The sequence below is a fragment of the Xiphophorus maculatus genome, chromosome 22 (genome assembly GCF_002775205.1).
Source record: "Xiphophorus maculatus strain JP 163 A chromosome 22, X_maculatus-5.0-male, whole genome shotgun sequence".
NCBI lineage: Eukaryota > Metazoa > Chordata > Actinopteri > Cyprinodontiformes > Poeciliidae > Xiphophorus > Xiphophorus maculatus.
Window position 1 is genome coordinate 2,203,579 of NC_036464.1, and position 18,922 is coordinate 2,222,500.

Genomic DNA, 18,922 nt, shown 5'->3' on the forward strand with positions numbered 1-18,922 from the left:
CGCCGCTTTACCCTGCAGATCGCTTCCACACATTTTACTGTCTTCCTGTCAGATGCAGCCAACAGCGTCTCCTCTCCTCCCATCATGCCCTTCACCGACTTCTACAACATCACTCTGGAGCACATAGACTTCATGGAAGACTACAGGACCTGGCAGAACTACGGCAACTCAAACAGGTCAGATTCAGACTATCAAACTGAAGATTTTACCTATTTTGATATCTGTTTTATAATTATTGTAAATTATTTGTGTATAATGTACATAAAACAGTCTTAGTAATTAAGACTGAATGCAGTTATGTTCTGCTCTGCAGCACTTATGAATCAAACTTTTATTATTTAAAGTTTTTTAGCAATAAGTTTGTTTGAGGCTGATTTTGCTAGCTAAACACTTAGCATGGCTAACTCTGAAGCGCTAATCATAAACGCTAGTTCTGCTAATGGTAAAGGGCTACACCAATGGCGCTTGGTGGAAGCTAATGCTAAAACTCTACAGCCAACCATATAAATACCCACAGTGTATCAATGACACAATACAGTATAGCGCCCCCAACAGGGTCAACTTAGTCATTACTTACCTACTTGTATGGTTTGGGCTTCAGGAAGCATCTGTAGAACTACAGCAATGCATTCTGGGTACGGAATAACCATAATTTGCCTCACTGCATCACGGATGGAGAATGTGAGCAGTAGCTGTTTTAGGATGATTGTTATGCAAAAATATTCAGGAAAAATATGAGAAAAGTTTTCAAAAACGCAAAGTCGTCAACAGAAAACCAGTTCCGCTATTATCAGGTTAACAATAAGTGTGTCTCACACACCTTTCATTGCTGCCTTTCATTGTTACTTCAATAAATAAACTGAAATAACTTTTTTAAGATCAAATTGCTCGTTTCTAATCTGAACTTCTGAGACGTTGTCCTTTGGACAGAGGAGACCAAAGTAGAAATGTTTGGCTAGAATGGACAGAACCATGATTAGAAAAACCAGACAGAGCAGATCAGCACTAAGACCTCAGACCAGCTGTCAAGCACAGTGGTGGAGGTGTGATGATATGGGCTTCTTTATAAGCAACATAACCTGGAAACCTTGCGTTATTGATTGGACTGTGAGTCCATCTGTCTGACAACGAAGATCCAAACTGGGTCATCAACAAGACAACGATCACAAAATCTACCACAGAACGGCTGAAAAAGGAAAGAATCAGTGCACAGAAATGATCTAGTCAAAGTCCAGACGTCAACCTGAAGCTGTGATGGAACCTCCAGAGAGTTGAGCAGAAATGTTAATGAACTGAAGCTACGTCAGAGAGAAGAGTGGACCTGAACACCTCCATGGTGCTGCCAGAGAGGAGCCACTACAAGCTGCCGGGTCACAGCTGGACTCAGTTCTCCAGATGTTTAGAACAAAATACTTTCTTTTTTCTGTGACTACATGTTCTGCAGTTTGTTAGTTAAAATCCTGAGACCCCTCAGAAAAGTCACACTCCTCAGATCAGGATGGGATGAGGTCCAGTTTCCCTCCAGGAACCGCGGCCGGGGTCACCTCTGTCTCAGGGTTCCTGAAAGTCCGATGGAGCGAAGATGAGGAAATGTTCCCACAGCTGCAGTTTATTCAGAACTGTGGAAAGTCTCTCAGAAGCCATGAAGTTTATTTCACGCTGCGTCACGTCTCGTTAGAGCCTGACGATGGAAACTGATCCAGAGCCGGCAGTTCGAACGGCTTCAGACGGAAAGAACTCCCTGGCTGGCGTGTCGGGGGATCCAGGTCATGAAGGATGGCTTAGCTTGGATCAGACATCAGAGGGCGGTCAGGAATGAAATGTTTCTGTGAGGAAAATGATCCACTCATTTTGTTTCTTCTTCTCTCTATCAGGTTTTCTTTTTGTCAGTTTCCCTTCATCCTGTCGACTGTGGTGAAGAAAGCCATCATTCAGAAGGACTCGGAGCAGCAGATGATCAGCCAGGCCAGGGTGAGGATTTAAAACCATGCTGTGAAGAATCAGCTGCTGAGGGTCTACACAGATAAAGACATGTCTGTCTGCTTCACAGCTAAGCCTGGTGAGCAAAGTGTCCCGCAGGCAGAGGGTGGACATGAACCTGCTGTTCCTCAACATTAAAGTTCGACGAGCACAACTCCTGAGCGACTCGCTGGATGAGGTCAGAACACAAACTCAGCGCTGACATTCTTGGCTGTTGTCCTGATTGTGGGAGAGTTCAGGTGTGTCAGGGTTGGTTTTTATTGAAGAATAACTCTTCAGTTACACTGCAGGTCTTACTCCACGTCTGTCTGAAGGACAGATCTGGATTCATGACTTATGGACATTTGGATTGGAGCTTCGTCTGCTGTGCTGCTTTAGTCTGTCATGGTGAAGAAATATCTGAACCAAGAACCTTTACTCTAGATTTTATCACTGTCTATGTTCATGACTGAAGGAAGTAGATTTTGTATACTAGAAGCTGAAATGAGCTTCACCTGTAGAGAATCCTTATGATCCTTTTCTCTATGACGTAGTAAAGCCCAATCTCCAGTCTAGCTGGTTAATGTTTGGTTTTGGTCCTGGCCAAGTCGGGCGTGTCTCCATTGGCAGTGTGCTCCTCACGATGTGTGTGTGAATATGGGCAGGAACATGGAGGCTGGAGTGGGGTGGGAACCATGGCAGGCTGTGAGCGTGCATGTGGTCAACCCACTGATGATGTCACTTTGCTCATGTAACCTTAGGCAGCCGGTAACAGCCGGTTCTCCAAAGTCTCTTATGTTTGTTCTTTGCGGGTTGCCCATCCAGTCAACGTGTATCCGCTCCTCCGGCGCTGTAGGTTTGGACCTCAGGGTTTGATTTGGCTGGTAAATGGTGCTTGAGTTGTTGTTGACGTAAATCACGTAAATGACCAATCAGCGAATGTTTCCTGGTGCCAATCAGATCGATTACACACAATACCAGGCAGGATGATCCATGCAGAAGGTGGTTTCAGAAAACAGGAGAGAACTGTGGCGGCCTATGGAGAAGAGGCCTGACTACGTCTCGACTAAACTTGATTGCCAGGTTCTTCCATTTGTATCGGTTAGCCTCTTTTTTGGTACCTAGTACATTGAGGTTCTAATGGAGCCAAGTCAGGGTGAAAACATGACATCAGAAGACTGTCTGTCCCTGATTGGCTAAAAGCTGGATCACAAGAGCAACTCTGTTGATGGCTGCTTATGGAAACACCAAAACAATGTTGTGAGCAGCTTAAAACATTGTAAAGCGATTACCATCAAGGACCACAACAGCCAGAGTGGTTTAAACCTAAAAACTGGAAGTGGTTTGACCAAATGGTGCTATTTACGGGCACCAACTTGCAGGCAGTGAGCCATGCTATGCTATAATGGACCCACACACATTAAGGTACTCAGTTGTAATGGAAAGGTCGCAGTGAGCAGGTTCTAGTAGAAAAGGCCTATAAGGAGGATGAGGATCACCTTGAAGCAGGTGGCGTTAGCTGGAGTTTCAGGATGTGTGAGGGTGAGAAGACCAGCAGAAAAGCCTGTTTTCCTGATGCTCCAGTGAGGGGAAAAGGATAATTAGTGTTGTGGGAACAGTGGATGGGAGAGGTCTGTGAATATAAAGAGCCTGAAGATTAGCAGGAATGTCTGCAGCTCTCCCTTCAGCCTATCCTGATCGTAAATCTGAAGTCTTTCCTGCTCGGTGTGAGGTTCACACCAAACGTCTGTAATCCGTCATGTTCGGCACACATGGCTCTGTTCTTCCCAGACAGCTCTGTGATAAAATATCACACCGAAGCAGCATGGAAAACATTAGTTTTAAACTTTGTTTGTGTCTCTATGCAGTTGATGAGGAAACGGTGCGACCTGAAGAAGAAGCTGCGGGTGACGTTTGTCGGGGAGGCGGGGCTTGACATGGGCGGTCTGACGAAGGAGTGGTTCCTGCTGCTGGTTCGTCAGATCTTCCACACTGACTATGGTGAGATTCCATACAGAAAGCACATTTCTGAAGGTCAGCTTTAAGCTACAGCTAACCTTTTATCAGTAGAGTCCTAAAACATTCCCTTCCATCAGTCCAGGAAATGGTGATGATCGGTGGATCTTCCAGAACGATAAAACTTTGTGTCGTAAAGATATAGAGATCATAAAGAGTCTTTAAGGTCTAAACAAACTCCCCACATCTAAAGCTTTAAAAAGGCAGCTGGAGAAACAGAAGACAACAAATCTCAAGAAGACCAGAGTGGGTCATCAGTGAAGGTTGGGTCCACAAGATCCAACCTTCTCTGAAGAAAACGCTGGTTTCCAGGGAGCAGCTGGGAATCTGGAAGGTAAATCCTCGCTGATGCAAAGTCAACGGAAAGAGAAACTGCTCCTTACTGAAAGCAAGTGGAAAAAAATAACATTTTTATTGGCTAAAAATGGAAAGAACACTTTTATTAGCCGGCGGCCTCGGTGGATTTGAGCTGAGAGTTTTTGGGTCAGAGGAATAAGTGTCAGAACGCTGAAGAAAGCAGACAGTGTTGGTTCTGGAAACTTGGACATTGATCTCTAAACTCAAACTCCTTCAGATCCTACAGATCAGGTTTTCTCCTCTCCTTCTTTGTTCCTCTCGTCTTCCTGTTCTGTCATTCACACCCAGAGATGATTCTGGATCAGAACCCGACCTCAGAACTCGGTTTAGAATAATTAAGCTCTTAAAGGGCCAGCTACATGGAGTGGTATCAACACAGGTTACAAGACTTGAGAGTTGATTTGGACTTGGAATAAAGGACTTGTGAACATCTCGGCCAGATGAATAGATGTCAGAGACTTTGTTTCTCATTTCTTCTTTCCAATTTCTTCCTCCTGTGGGTGGCGCTATAGAGTTGAGGGACCAGGACTCTGGACCATGTAGCTCAGGGGTCTCAAACTCCAGTCCTTGAGGGCCCAGTCCTGCAACTTTTAGATGTGCCTCTGCTGCACCACACCTGAACAGATCATTAGGTCATTAGCAAGGCTGGGAGAACTGATCTACACCAGGAGGAGGTCATTAAGTCATTTCATTCCAGTGTTTTGTACCTGTGGCACATCTAAAAACTGCAGGACTGCAGCCCTCGAGGACTGGAGTTTGAGACCCCTGATGTAGATAATGCAGAGGCCCTAGTTGATGTCTCATTTAAAATCTTTCTTCCTGAAAGAATAGCTTCATCTGAACTTGAAGGTTTGCTGTAGAGCAACAGATTTTATAAATCTGAGAAGATGATTTAAGTTCTCTGGATTTCCAGCCAGATGTTTCTTTTCTTGCTTGTGAATCTTTTCAGTTAAACCAAACAAACGTTAGTCAGAGCATCTGCGCCTTTCATCCTTCCTGGTGTTATTCCTGTCTCTCTCTCTTTTTCTCTTTCTCTCTCACACTCCGCTGGTCAAGTTGTTCTTTCCATCATCGCTGCGTCTCTGCGGTCGTCTGTGTTTCTGCTGCCAGAGAGACGTCAGCCCAGAGCAAAGACAGTCAATGAGAGCTGTGTTCCCCTCATTAGCCGAGCAGAGGAAGCCCCGACTCTGCCTCACACACACACACACACACACGCACACACACACCCACACAGCTGCACAGACAGGTGAATGAAAACACACACAGGCTCCTCTATGCATGGAGCAGCTTCAGTTTCTGGGGTTCAGAGATGTGAAGCTCTGGTCCAGATGTTTCCCTCCTCTTGGCTCAGACCAGCGTCGTCCCGACCAGTCAGAGGCAGATTAGTTTGGACGTTAGTCAGCCAATCAGAAGCTAATGAATGAATCTGCTGCAACAGGAGGTTATTTTAATTGTGATGTTTTATTCCGTCTTATTCCGTCCAGCTCTAACGGGAATTCTTTCTGCTCCAGGGATGTTTTCCTTCATGAAGGACTCGCGCTGCCACTGGTTCAGCAGCTGGAAGAGCGACAACTACTCTGAGTTCCAGATGGTCGGGACTGTATCCTTCTATAACACAGAAATCTGGGTTTTTATGTTTGTGTTGTTATTTTGTCTTCTTTATTGACTCCATCCATCCTGGAGGTGTCGCACTCTGCTAGCAACAAATAACATGGCAGCCCAGACTGACGTAATGACTGACGAATGTTCAGAACCGGGACGGAGTTCGGTTTGGAACATCTCCTTCACATCTGAATAATGGAGAACATGCATGTGTGCATGTTGCGTTGTGGTGGTGTTACCTTCGTGTGTGTAGGAAACCAGAGCGATCCAGCTCTTCAGGCGCGGTGAAAGGCCAGCTGGGAGCTGTCAAAAGGTTATATAACCTAATAGCTGCCTGTTCCTGCCCAGCTCTCTGTGAGCAGTTAAATCACTCGTGGTCGCACACATAAACCTGTTAACACCTTCATCGCTCTGGTATTAGACCCTCATTGCATGGAAGGCTGAAACCTGGAGGGTTTTGGTTTGGGTTTAGTGTGAAGCAGTAGGGGTGAGAGGGACCCGGACCAGACGGGTGTTTGGTTTGAGTCTGGCAGGACGAAGAGGAGGGGCTGTTTGCTTCTGGGTGTTCCTGCATGTTCCGCATGTGTGCTTGTTCTAAAAGCTAATTTATCACGTTTTGTTCCTGTTCAGTCATTAGAAAGGCTCTGGAGGGCCGAGCGAGGCGGAGGCGAGACAAGAGGCAGTGTCTCCTGAAACAAACTCTGGAGGAGACAGAAAGTGATGTGATGGTGTAGTGTGAGGTGGAACAGATGGATCAAATATGTCGAGGAGAAAAAACAGAAAGTTCAAATGAGCTGCAGATTGTTTCTGAGCCCGATGACAGCTAAAATAAAGAGCCGAAAAACTGAAAAGAAAATCTGTTTAGATGCTGAAATGCCTCCTAACTTCTGTCAGGTTTAATCTAATCTATTCTGAAGAAGAACTGCGAACTTTGCTTGGAAAGTTTAAACCCATCCAGGAGATTTAGCCTCAAACAGAAAGTTACGCTATGAAGGTCAAAACACCTGTGACAGATTCAAAAAAGTTGCATCAATGGTTGCCATGGAAATGAACACCTTTTCTGGAGTGCAGTTGGAGCCCACAGCATGACTCTTTTCATCATCCAGAAACAGAGAGAAGAATTTAAGCCTTGAATAAAAACTTTCGTGGAAACTGTTGGTCACCTCCGATGAATTCTTGAAGTCCAATCAGAACCTTGGACTGGACACAGTTCTACATTTCCATCTGTCTTCAGTCTGCTGCCTAAAGTTATCCTTCAGTTGCAGTTTTTTCAACAAACATCTAGAGCAAAAATATATATTTTTTCATTTATTGAAATTTTAATGATTTCTGTTTTTGTGGCCCATTGATTTTTCCATCTATCCAGTTACCAGCAGGCCCAGGAGAAAGTGCATGACTGGAACGGATGGTACTGACTTTAACTGTAGTAACCCTAAATGTGTTTAAGTACCTGCAGTCCGTGACTTGATGAAGCTTTTTAACAGGCTTGTCTTGATTTTGGCCCAGTAAAAAAGAACCTGTCTGGTAAAAAGAAGGACGAAGGCATAAAACCAGAGAGGTGATGTGAAACACAGAGAGAGCGCTGACAGGAAGAGGAACAGAAAGAAAAGGGGGGAGAGAGAGACTGCAGTTTTATTCTTGTTCTGTAAAGTCAGAGTAGAGATTGTAGAAGACGATTGAACAGACGTTGTAGAAGACAATTGGCCAGATGTTGTAGAAGATGATTGAACAGACGTTGTAGAAGATGATTGAACAGACGTTGTAGAAGATGATTGGCCAGAGGTTGTAGAAGACAATTGAACAGACGTTGTAGAAGATGATTGGCCAGAGGTTGTAGAAGACAATTGGCCAGATGTTGTAGAAGATGATTGAACAGACGTTGTAGAAGATGATTGGCCAGAGGTTGTAGAAGACGATTGGCCAGATGTTGTAGAAGACGATTGAACAGACGTTGTAAAAGATGATTGGCCAGAGGTTGTAGAAGACGATTGAACAGACGTTGTAGAAGATGATTGGCCAGAGGTTGTAGAAGACGATTGAACAGACGTTGTAGAAGACTTTTCACTAAGCGTTGTGGAAGATGTATGACCAGAGGTTCTTTCAGGAAGATGTATGAGCAGCTAAGCCTTCAGTCAGCCCGTCTGACCCACATCATTCTGGCTATAATGACCATAATGGTTGTGGTAAATCTACAGTGTGTGTTTATTTTTCCTTTGCTACCTCTGTGTGTGTGAGTGTGTGTGTCACCTTCTTGCAATCAGCGCCACTCAGTTCAAACACACAGAACCTGAGCCTACTCACAGAACCTCAGCACACATGGTGACCACATGTGGCAGCTGGGAGCGGTTTGAGAGTGTATGTTTTGGGCCGCCGCCCTTCAGACTGAAGCAGGAGAGGAAAATCTGCAGGTGGACGAATCGTTGGTATACAGGGCTGGTTCTCACACTGTGGACCACAGAAAGAGCCTCAGCGACTCCCACAGAGAAGCACTGAGATACTCCAGTCCACTTCATGTCTGTCTGCGTGAAATGCAGGTAGAATACCATCCGCCCGTTCATCATGTCTACCTGTTTATCCTTGCAGGGTAGGGCAGGTGCCTGTCTCCAGCTTCTCCATTTGGCTTTAGCTGTTTACTGAGTAATGACAGTGTTTAGTCCATAAAGGCCTTTCTAGCACCTTGTTATGATAGAAAATAGTTTCTGAACTCAACAGAAAGTTAAATATCATTTCTGGTTTTAGTCCAGCAGCTTCTCCTTTTTCTAGGTGTATATTTTGAGTCGTCTACATACAGCAGACCTATTTATCTCATGTTTGCACATGCAGTGTGTTTCCGTCTTTAACGCTGTGTTATCAGCTGATGGGCTTAGCGGTTTACAACAGCATTGCTCTCGACATCCACTTCCCTCTCTACTGCTACAGGTAACAACACTTCCCTCTTTTCTCAAGTTCACCCTGTTTACTGCACCGACTGCCAGATTGAATAATACTCCTCTGCTTTCCTGCAGGAAGCTGCTCACTCCGCCCACTGTACCATCTGATCCTAATGCTTTCGTTGGCACGGCAACGGCCACCTTGGACGACCTGCAGCAGGTCATGCCTGTAAGGATCAATAAACTGATAAACTTATTTGTGACCAAAGTATTCAGATTAAAATAAATAAATTTGAGTTTTGTTTCTTAATATCTAACATTTGGATAAGAAAAAGTAATTTTTTTTTAGTTGGCCACCAGAGGGAGACAGAGTCAGACTTTTGAATCCATCCAGTTCAGATTATCTTCACTTGGACTCAGTTCTGCTTAATGTGTTGGATTAAACAGAAGTGCAGATCAGCATTTATTCTTCTGTTTCTCCATATGTCTCTTTGCACATGCATATAAAATGGTGCACAGCTTAAAAATACTCATATCTAGCTTGAATAACTTTTTAAACTAATTCCTTATTGTTTTTGTTTTTAATTTTGAAACTTGTGTCATTTTTCACAACTTTAGAATGATCAGTCTCTTATTGAACTTAAAGAAACATAGATTATGTATAGTTTTAAGTGTCAAAGTGAAATGAAAACATTTGAGTTAGAAAATGACCAAACAAACATGCATGTGAATAACACGACCTGGGTCACCACAACTATTTTGGGTTTGTTTGGCCGTCTATTATGATATGATCTGTGCTTTGATATGATATGGGTTAAAAGAGGAAAAAAGAAAAACTGACTAAACACACACACGAACACATTCTGTTAGCTTGGTTACCTAAATTAGTTCATATTAGCTTTGTAAACTTGCTTAACTTTATTAGATTTCCACATGTTAATATTTTATTTGTTACCATAATTAACTGTTAGCCCAGTTAGCTCTGGCACATCTATGTCTTTTAGCACGTTTTGTTCTGCTTGTGTGGTTAGTACCGTTAGCTCTGTTAGTACAGTTAGCTCTGTAAGGATGGTTAGTGGTTAAAACATTTTTCTTTATTATAATAATTCATTTTGCCATCACTGTTGACTTGTTTTCCAGCTTTCTCTTGCAACTCATTAGCTCTGTCAGGATGGTTAACGGTGTTAGCACATGTTGCTTCGCTAGCCTGACTTCAAATGGTTAAGCAAATCAGCCTTTTCATCATAGTTAGCTCTGTTAGGATGGCTAACACTGCGCATCCTGTTAGCACAGTTAGCTCTGTTACCAACATACAAACTGGAGCCCACTTTGCTAAGCTATCAGGCTGATATAACTTCTAAATCAAAGACGTTCCATGACAGATACGAATTAAAATGTCTGTTCTCCTCTGAGGCCTGTCTTTCTCCTAAAGTAAATTGGCCTTTCAGTTTGACCTGTTACAGCGTTAGCCTGTCTAAATATAAGGCATACCTGCGTAGATAACTCAGTCTCCATTTTAGGAACCTCCTAAATCCTTTTTGTTCCCTCTGACTGCATTGTGAAATGCTTCTCTGATATTATAAATAGCTAACTTTGAGTCTTGTTCATAGCTAGCTTGTAGCCAGAGTGAGCTGATTGTTTAGCTGCGGTCCCATTAGCAGCTCTCCAAGTTGCCGTCAGTCAGGCAGGAAAGTGTCTGGTTTTGGTCATCAGCCAATTATTTAGTGGCCAGTCGCCTGACCTCAATCTGGCTGACCGCGTTTAAAAAGTAGAGTCATGCATCAATTCGAAGATATTTGACCAAAACCATTATCTGTTTAAAAGGGAGATAGCATTCTGAATTAACCTTTCATGTTGAATTTTTGACACTTTGTGTTGACATTTATTGGACCCAGGCCTGAACATTTAAATATTTCTAGTCCTTAATGAGCTGCCTATAAGCAGCTGCTTCCTATGTTCTGCAGCAGAGATTGGGAGTCCTGACGGACCGGACCGGACCAAACCGAACCGAACACAATCCGACTGATGTAAGAATTCAGTGAGAGAAAGATGGTGAAGTGTCTCCAAACAGTCGCTCACAGATACCTGATCCACAGGCTGCAACGCATCCAAAACCTTCCTGACTGGGAAGGTCAAAACTCTGCCAGTCACCACGCCCACCCACACACACGCCCACCCACACACACACCCACACACACGCCCACACACACACACACCCACACACACGCCCACCCACACACACGCCCACACACACACACACACACCCACACACACACACACACCCACACACCGTGGAGGCTGTAATAGACCAAGTAGTTAAATAACTGGAGGATATCAGTTTTCACCTTTCAGTACCAAAGGTTTCCGGTCCTCTACAGAAGACTAACCCAGACGTCCTTCAGCAAAATGAGATTTAGCTATTTTTTCTCAAAAAGTCTTACATTTGTAAGATAAAGAGTAACAACAGATTGTTACAATATGAAAAGTTTGCTGTCTTGCTTTAGGGCGCTCTGACTCTAACTGTGACATAAGCTCAGCCTGAAGCTGAGGCAGCCACGCAGTACCTCAGGCTCTTTGTCACTTAAAGAATGTTGTTGTTTGCATACCTGAAAAGTAAAGGTGGGAATGTGTGGTTTCCCCACTAATACATGAAAAAGTGTGAAACTTGACTCGCGAAATGAAGAGTTTCTATCCGTGTGTCTGCAGGATTTGGCTCACGGGTTGGCGGAGCTGCTGAGCTACGAGGGAAACGTGGAGGAGGATTTCTACCTCACCTTCCAGGTGAACAGCCATTAAAGCTTCTAATATCGAGCTGGAAAAAACACCCAAAATGACAAAGACTTGACTAAACTGAATCACTTCTCTTTTTAGTAAAACTGGAAAGGATTACTAAATATGACTCAACTTCTCAGTAATGCAAAGATTAAACCAACTTTTAAAAGCTGTGATAGAAACTTGCTCATGTCACAAGTATGAATAACAAAGTATCAATGGAAAGTTGTGTTACAGTTAAAGCCCAAGACGATTCATACAGCTGGCAGATTTAGATTCAAAGTAATCTTTTAATTTGACCAGCATGTTTCGCCTGACTGGATGTGATAAAGTCGTTTTACCAGACTGAGTCCAGACTTTAATCTGGTAGGGGATCTTTGGCGGACGGTCAAATTTAGACAGAGCTCTGGTTTGGTTTGAATGCATATGTGAACGACAATCGGACCAGAGACTGCTCCAAAAAGCAGGAAGTGGACTATCGCACAGGGCATTCTGGGTAAATGCAACCAAAACAAATGTGTTAGCCTAGCGTTAGCAGCAGAAATGTCTCCTGGTCTTTAGCCACAGATAAAGAGAAATCCTCCAACCACTAAAATCTGACGCCTCCATCTTGTTTCCATCTGGTGAAACAGGAAGTTGCTCTCAGGGTCTTCAGAGGTTTTTGTGTCATTTCCTTCAGTGGTTCATGGTGCAGCGCCCCCACAGGCCAGGAGGGGAACAGGTTGGTTTGACTCAGAGAACCACAGCAGCTGGAGGTGGAGCAGATGGGGAAGTTCTGGTCCCAATTGGACCGGGTCTAACGGACTATCAGGAGGAGAAACAGCCTTACTGATGTGAAGCATTTTATAAACTTCACAGTGGCATCAGCAACTCATCCAGAAAAATCAACCCCCCTGATCAATATTTCCTCTACACGATGATTTAATTTAGTTTGACAAAGGTTTAGATTTTGGTTCTACCGGGTCTAAACTGGGACAGTATGATCCTTTTACCTCCTGATCTGCAGTGACCCCCCCCCACCCCCCCCAGGGTCCAACCACATCCATCCCTACCTGTGCAGGTAAAATCACTGAAATACACCTGACCTCAGCCAGGTTTTGTTTGGTTTCCCGCCGCACTGCAGAGCTCCTCTAAATCACGACAGCAGCACACATTAAGAACAAGACCTGCTACTGAGCAGCATCACATATAATGGAGTCACTGATGCTGCAGTGGGGATAAATATGGAGCGCATGTGGGAAGACAGAATATGTGAAGCCCTGAGCTGAGGTGTTATTTTAGCCCCCAGTGTGATGGACGGCTGCTAACAGTCGCACCACTGTGGCACCGTTTCCACCGACCTGCAGAACTCAGAGTCTGACGTGGGTCTGCCTTTTCCATTTATGTCAGTGTTTAAACTCATTTCGCTTCTTCTCAAAACTTAATAACCTAAGCTAACTTTTTAAATCCAGATCCCACAGCAAAAACACAATCCTGATCCACAGAACGCAAATAAAGCTTATTCATTTTCCAATTTAGTGACATAAATGTGGAACCGTGGAAAAGTACCGTTTCAAATTTGAAACATTTTGTAATCCAAGTTCTGCCAGAGCTGGACTCAGATCAGAATAAAACTTCAGCCAAAGTTTATTTCTGTTATTTATCTGAACACCAAACCAAATACAGAGACAGAAAATGAAGAATAAAAACTCAGGAAATGGTCCGATGTGCCTCAGAGCTTTTCAGATCCTTAAGTAAACATAATGAAAATTGCTGTATGTTTCTGTAACCCGGATGAACCTTGATGACCTCCTGGATTCTTGTCGACATGTGAGGTCAACATGGTGTTAAATCCTCTTCAGTCAGAAACTCACCTGCAAAAAGAGCTCAGGAAACCAGACAGGAGCTTCTGTTGCTCTGATGGAAATCTTTACCTTACTTCACTATATAATATTCTGGTTATATAACATTAAGATCTTAGATTTAGATTTTTTAGTCTATGTTAGAAGAACATCAAAATGAAAAAACCTCAGCAATGCCCATCAATCTGGGAAGGGTTACAAGGTCATCTCTAAACGGTCTGAACGCTGCCATCATAAATTAAGTTAAACGAAGTTGATCAAGCTGATTAAATCGATATGGATTCAGTTATTTGGTCAAACTGAACAGTTTTTATTGCTTGCAGGTGTTCCAAGAGGAGATGGGCGTTGTCAAATCCTACAACCTGAAACCCGGAGGAGACAAAATCTCCGTCACCAAGCAGAACAGGAAGGGTGAGTCCGAGCAAAACCAGAACAGTTCAGCTGTAAATAACACAAACCACCAGTTTACCTCTGGATCCAACAGAGTATTTAACCTTTAATAAACTAATTCCACTGAAGATGCATTTATTTAAACTGAATGTAAATATGGTTTCTAATTAGATTAGTCTATGAATTCAGCTTCCAGAATCCTCTACTTTGTTTGAGGAGTTTATGATGTATTTGTTGACCGTTTCCAAGTAATGGGTCAGAAATGTATATGTGTTCGAACGTCTAAATATGAGTTTTAATAGCCATTGGTTGGTAAGGTTAAAGTAGCTTACAGAATTAACTTACCACATGAGCTAAAATAAACTACTATGTCCTGCAGTCTGAACCAACTGGTTATATTAGCGCTAAAATTACAATGCTAATGCTAAGATCTTAATCTAAACTTTGAGCCTCAAAACTTAATGAAAATTAAAGAAAACAAACTAACTTCCAACATTTCTCACATTGTAAGCTACCCATTGGTTTAATCTGAACTGTATTTGTGAGGTCATTGGGAAAATGTTAACCAATACTGGTGATGTTAGCATGCTATTGTCCGCAGCTAATGATTGGGAATTTCAGGCTCATTAAAAATGCTTAACACAATGATTTCAGTGATTTATTAAATATGGAGTGTTATGTTGGTCCCTGTGAGCTCAATACCAGATTTATCATTACAACATTAATGCTAATGTTAGCAAGCTAGTGCTAATGTTGTCAGCTAACGTTTGGGATTTTCAGATAATGCCCAAGTTCAAACATTCTACCTACTGAAGGTGGGTTTGTCCTGAGCTGCAGCTCAAGGATTTCAGAGATCACTTCACTGGGAAAATGTCTACTGTAACTGCTAAAAGGAGGATGCTAACATCAAACTGCTAACACGTGAATGTTGTCATGCTAACAACTAGACCTAGAGTTACATATTCTAGATTGGTATGAAAAATGCTACCAGTTACTCACCAGACTTTTCAGATTATTCTTACCATTATTATTGCTACCATTTGGTAAATGAGCACATATTTAAATTTGTGCCTTAATACAGAATGCTAACTTTGCTAATGCTAGCAAAGTTAGCATTAACTTTGCTAATGCTAGCAAAGTTAGCATTAGCATTTCATGAGGACTGGTGACTATTTCCAGTGTTTGGGACTTTCAGGAATGTTGAAATGTTAGACACTTTTTGTTTTCAAGCGAAAAATCCATTTTGTGCCGTCCCCGTCCGAAGTTTTATTTCTGGCATTCTGTAAATATTAATTCCTGAGAATAAGAGACGGAAATGCAGAATGCATGTGTGTGGAGGCGGAGTCAATCATCCAAAACAACAAGCGCATGAGGGGTGAAGAAGAGAGCGCACAACACGCCACTGCAGCTTATCACCATGGCGACAACAAGGATGGCAAACCGCCTACAGAGGATTAAGATGAAAACACACTCAGGGAAGCCCTGGATCACTGGACCGCAGCCATGCTGCAGTCTGTTTCCAGAAACTTCAGATCCTAAAAACTGGTGCTCCAAATTTAAACTTAGGATCTTAAAATGAGAAATTTAAAGTGCATAAGTTATTGATTTATCCAACGAGGAGCAGGAAGTGGTAATTGTCTAGAGACCTATCAAACCAACACCCTACAAAGTGATTTAAGACTACAACGTGGCGTGGCCAGTCTGTCTGTAATTCACTGAATTGGGAATGAGCTCTAGTGACACAAACTGTAAATCAAAGCACAAAGGTTCTGGCAGATTCTTAGACTTTGCAGTTTCTGGTCTGGTTCTGACCGGTACTGTTACTCCAGTGCCAACTTAAGCTCTCCCATTCCTCCAGTCACCTGAGTGATCAGGACACTTAATGTTAGAAGGAAAGCCTCACCTTTCTGCATTTAACACAATAATGTAGCTGTTAGCATATTTTTCTGATGACATGCAGTCTGTCTCTAGGGTTTGATGATTTTACTCAACAGAGACCAGAACCTTCTCAAAGGTCCAACAGGTCTGCAGCTTCAAACCTGGCGATTTGTTAAATATTGCTGAGATATTTCTTTTTTTTACACACAGTAATAAAGAAAGGTTCTCTGGTTTAAACTGAGTTAGAAATATGAGTTACATCTTCATGTTTTACGTCCAGCTCTCCGTTTCTTCTCACTGGCAGAAACACGGACCTGGCTGCTGTCAAAGCCTCTATTGTTCAGAACCATGAACTCATTTTCCATCCAGCGGCTCTTGTTAGTGCTCAGATGTAACTTTCTGCCAGCGTCGCCCAGAGAAGCGGCTGCTGCAGGGTTGAAGGTGGAACCTGGTAATGGAATAATGAAAATCCCTCCGCTCTCTTTCCACAGAGTACGTCCAGCTCTACATCGACTTCCTGCTGAATAAATCCATTTACAAACAGTTTGCTGCCTTCTACCACGGCTTCCACAGCGTGTGCGCCTCCGACGCTCTCATGGTGAGTTCAGAGGGCGTGTGTGTGTGTGTGTGTGTGTGTGTGTGTGTGTGTGTGTGTGTGTGTGTGTGTGTGTGTGTACACATACACTGAAGGCCAATGAAACAGCTGGGTGCACAAATCTTTTCTGACACTTTCTAATTCTAATTAAGGCTGTTCAGATTACATCATGACTATTAAATATTAAATTATTATCATAATTAATTCCAACAGTCTTTATATGCTAATTGAGGCCTCAATATCCTTTTTTTGTAATTAATCTGCTGAATCGTCATTTCTTGAATTACAAAAAATTTCTCGCCAAGTTTTCTGGCATTTAACAAATAGAAATAATTTTGGTAATTCTAATAAGTGTAAACAAGAAAAGTTTGATTTAACTTCACTCAGTGTTGTGTCTTTTTATTCAGTGTATGTAAACAGCAGCAGTAACGTTGGTATTGAAGCAGGTTGGTCATGTGACAGTGATGCAGCAGAGGATTGTGGGAATCGCAGTAGCAATTAGAAGCTTTCTGGTGGTTTTCCAAATTATTTTATCTAATGTAAAGATGTTTTCTAATGATTGTCTCAGACCTTAAATATAGCAACCTTAACGGTAAAGAACAGGAAGTGAGTCAAACGTCTAATTTAATGACCTCAGTCTCATCCTGGTGACATTAGTCTGTTTCTCGTCGTTTCACCTTTAAACTGAAGAACTGTCTTCTTCCTGTCAGAGCTGATCACTTCCTGTGCAGCAACACAGGAAATAAATTATTTTATTGGTCAACTGAACTGCTGATGATTAGAGTTTGTTGTCCGACTCTGTTTGTAGTTCAAGGTTAAAGGTCACCAGCATCACCATATTTCTGCTTCTCTGCAGTGGACACAGTGAGAGGCAGAATGTGGGTCAGAAAAACTCAGAGACAGAAAGTTTCAGCAGGGCAGCTGGAGATCTTTTCATTCTTTTCTTAGTGTGTGGATATATGTTATAGATTATAGATTGTGTTAATGATTAGTTCTTGATAATCTTTTGCTTTAACTGAAAGTTTGACTAACCTTTGTGTTTATTCTAACTAATTAGGAGAAAATACTGATTGGTTTAGAGCAGCGTTTCTCAATTCCGGTCCTCAGGCCCCCCTGCCCTGCATGTTTTAGGTGTTTCCCTTCTGCTACACACCTGGATTGAATCAACAGGTTTCTGCAGCACTTGATGGTCATGCAATCATTTGAATCAGCTGTTCTGGAATAGAGGCTCATCTAAAACATGCAGAGCAGGGAGGCCTGAGGACTGGAATTGAGAAGCACTGGTTTAGGGGCATAGAAATAATTTAGCACAGTAGCTAAAGCTGAATGGAGTTAGTGATGTTTGGCTGTAATATTTATTATTTTTATTCAGTTTTATGTAGGAATTATTCTAACGTAAAGCTCTCAGGTATCAGCCAACTGAAAACCAGGATCTGACTCCAGTTTTCCAAATGAAAATTGAATCCAAGAGCAGCTAAGTTATTATATGTGCACTTCCTCTGGCGGCCATAGGGGGGCGCTGAGGAACCAGACCTACTTCCCATGACCTTGGCTGCAGCGGACAAGGACAAACTTCTTCCACACTAAGATTAAATGTTCAGAAAGAAACACTTCAAGGCAGAAATCTGAAACTAAAGAACCATAAAATCTCATATCTGATGTAAAATAATAAAAATAAATTTTATCCAAAGTTCTGCCGTACTCTGACCCAGATTCTGCCGGTTCCGGCTCAGTTTTTCTCCCCCGTGCTGTCGGTCACGTCCTGCGGCTCCAGGATGTGATGAGGCAGGTCGGTGGGCGTGTCGGAGTTTTCAGCCTTTACTCATTAACTCATCATCATCAGCATCTTCCTCTTCCTGATTCTCTGTAATCTGGTGGTTCTGATCCACATCTGACTCATTTTCTCTCATCATTCTGCCTTTATGACAGGAAGTTTCAGTTTGACGACTCGGTTGTTTTCACTCCCTTCCTGTTGAGCGACTCTGATGATGCCGTACTTCCTGTTCCTCGTTGCTAAGCGGTTGCTACACCTGAACTGAGTTTGATCTTTCTGGGAATTTTAGCGCAGCGGCGAATGTTGCAGCTTGTTGTCACTGTGGAGTTGCAAGTTCAAATCCTGTCGATGAAGCAATTCTTAATCAAAAATTAATCAATTAATCAAAAAAGGCCGTTCAACATTCTCAGAGCAGCAATTAAACCAAAGGTGTAAACAATATATAAACATATTTGTATTTAAGATAATAAAAAGATATTTAAGATGTAAAATCTGTTTTACCCAGAATTCCTCTAGTGGCAGTTTTATCTCCACCTGGTTCAGATTCTGTAAAACTTTTCCTACTAAGCAGCTTTTACATCTAATTATCAGCCAGTTAATCCAAAACAATCAGCAGAAATATTTTTTAGCTGCAGATGAATCTTTGAAACGTTCACTATAGAAATGTTGTTGACTTTTTGGCAGTAAATTTTATTCCATAAATTGTTTAGTTTAAATTGTTTAAATTGTTTAGTATCTTTTAGTGTATTTATAATATTGAATAAGAAAGTTAAAATGTGAGATACTTTAAATCAGATTTGATCATTTAATGATCAGAATAATAAAGTAATCCTTCGTTTCAGCCCTAAAACCTGCAGCTTCGTCTCTA

General features: G+C 42.4%; 1 protein-coding gene across 1 annotated transcript in view; it reads left to right on the forward strand.

Moving 5' to 3' along the window:
- Positions 1-18,922, forward strand: part of hectd2 (HECT domain E3 ubiquitin protein ligase 2) — a 41,346-nt gene that overhangs the window by 15,443 nt on the left and 6,981 nt on the right. Inside the window, exons 10-19 of the mRNA XM_023327906.1 lie at positions 53-176; positions 1,875-1,971; positions 2,051-2,158; positions 3,828-3,960; positions 5,844-5,932; positions 8,789-8,853; positions 8,940-9,033; positions 11,511-11,585; positions 13,741-13,828; positions 16,177-16,283. Of these exons, the coding sequence (XP_023183674.1) occupies positions 53-176; positions 1,875-1,971; positions 2,051-2,158; positions 3,828-3,960; positions 5,844-5,932; positions 8,789-8,853; positions 8,940-9,033; positions 11,511-11,585; positions 13,741-13,828; positions 16,177-16,283 (980 nt within the window). The remainder of the gene's footprint in view (positions 1-52; positions 177-1,874; positions 1,972-2,050; positions 2,159-3,827; positions 3,961-5,843; positions 5,933-8,788; positions 8,854-8,939; positions 9,034-11,510; positions 11,586-13,740; positions 13,829-16,176; positions 16,284-18,922) is intronic.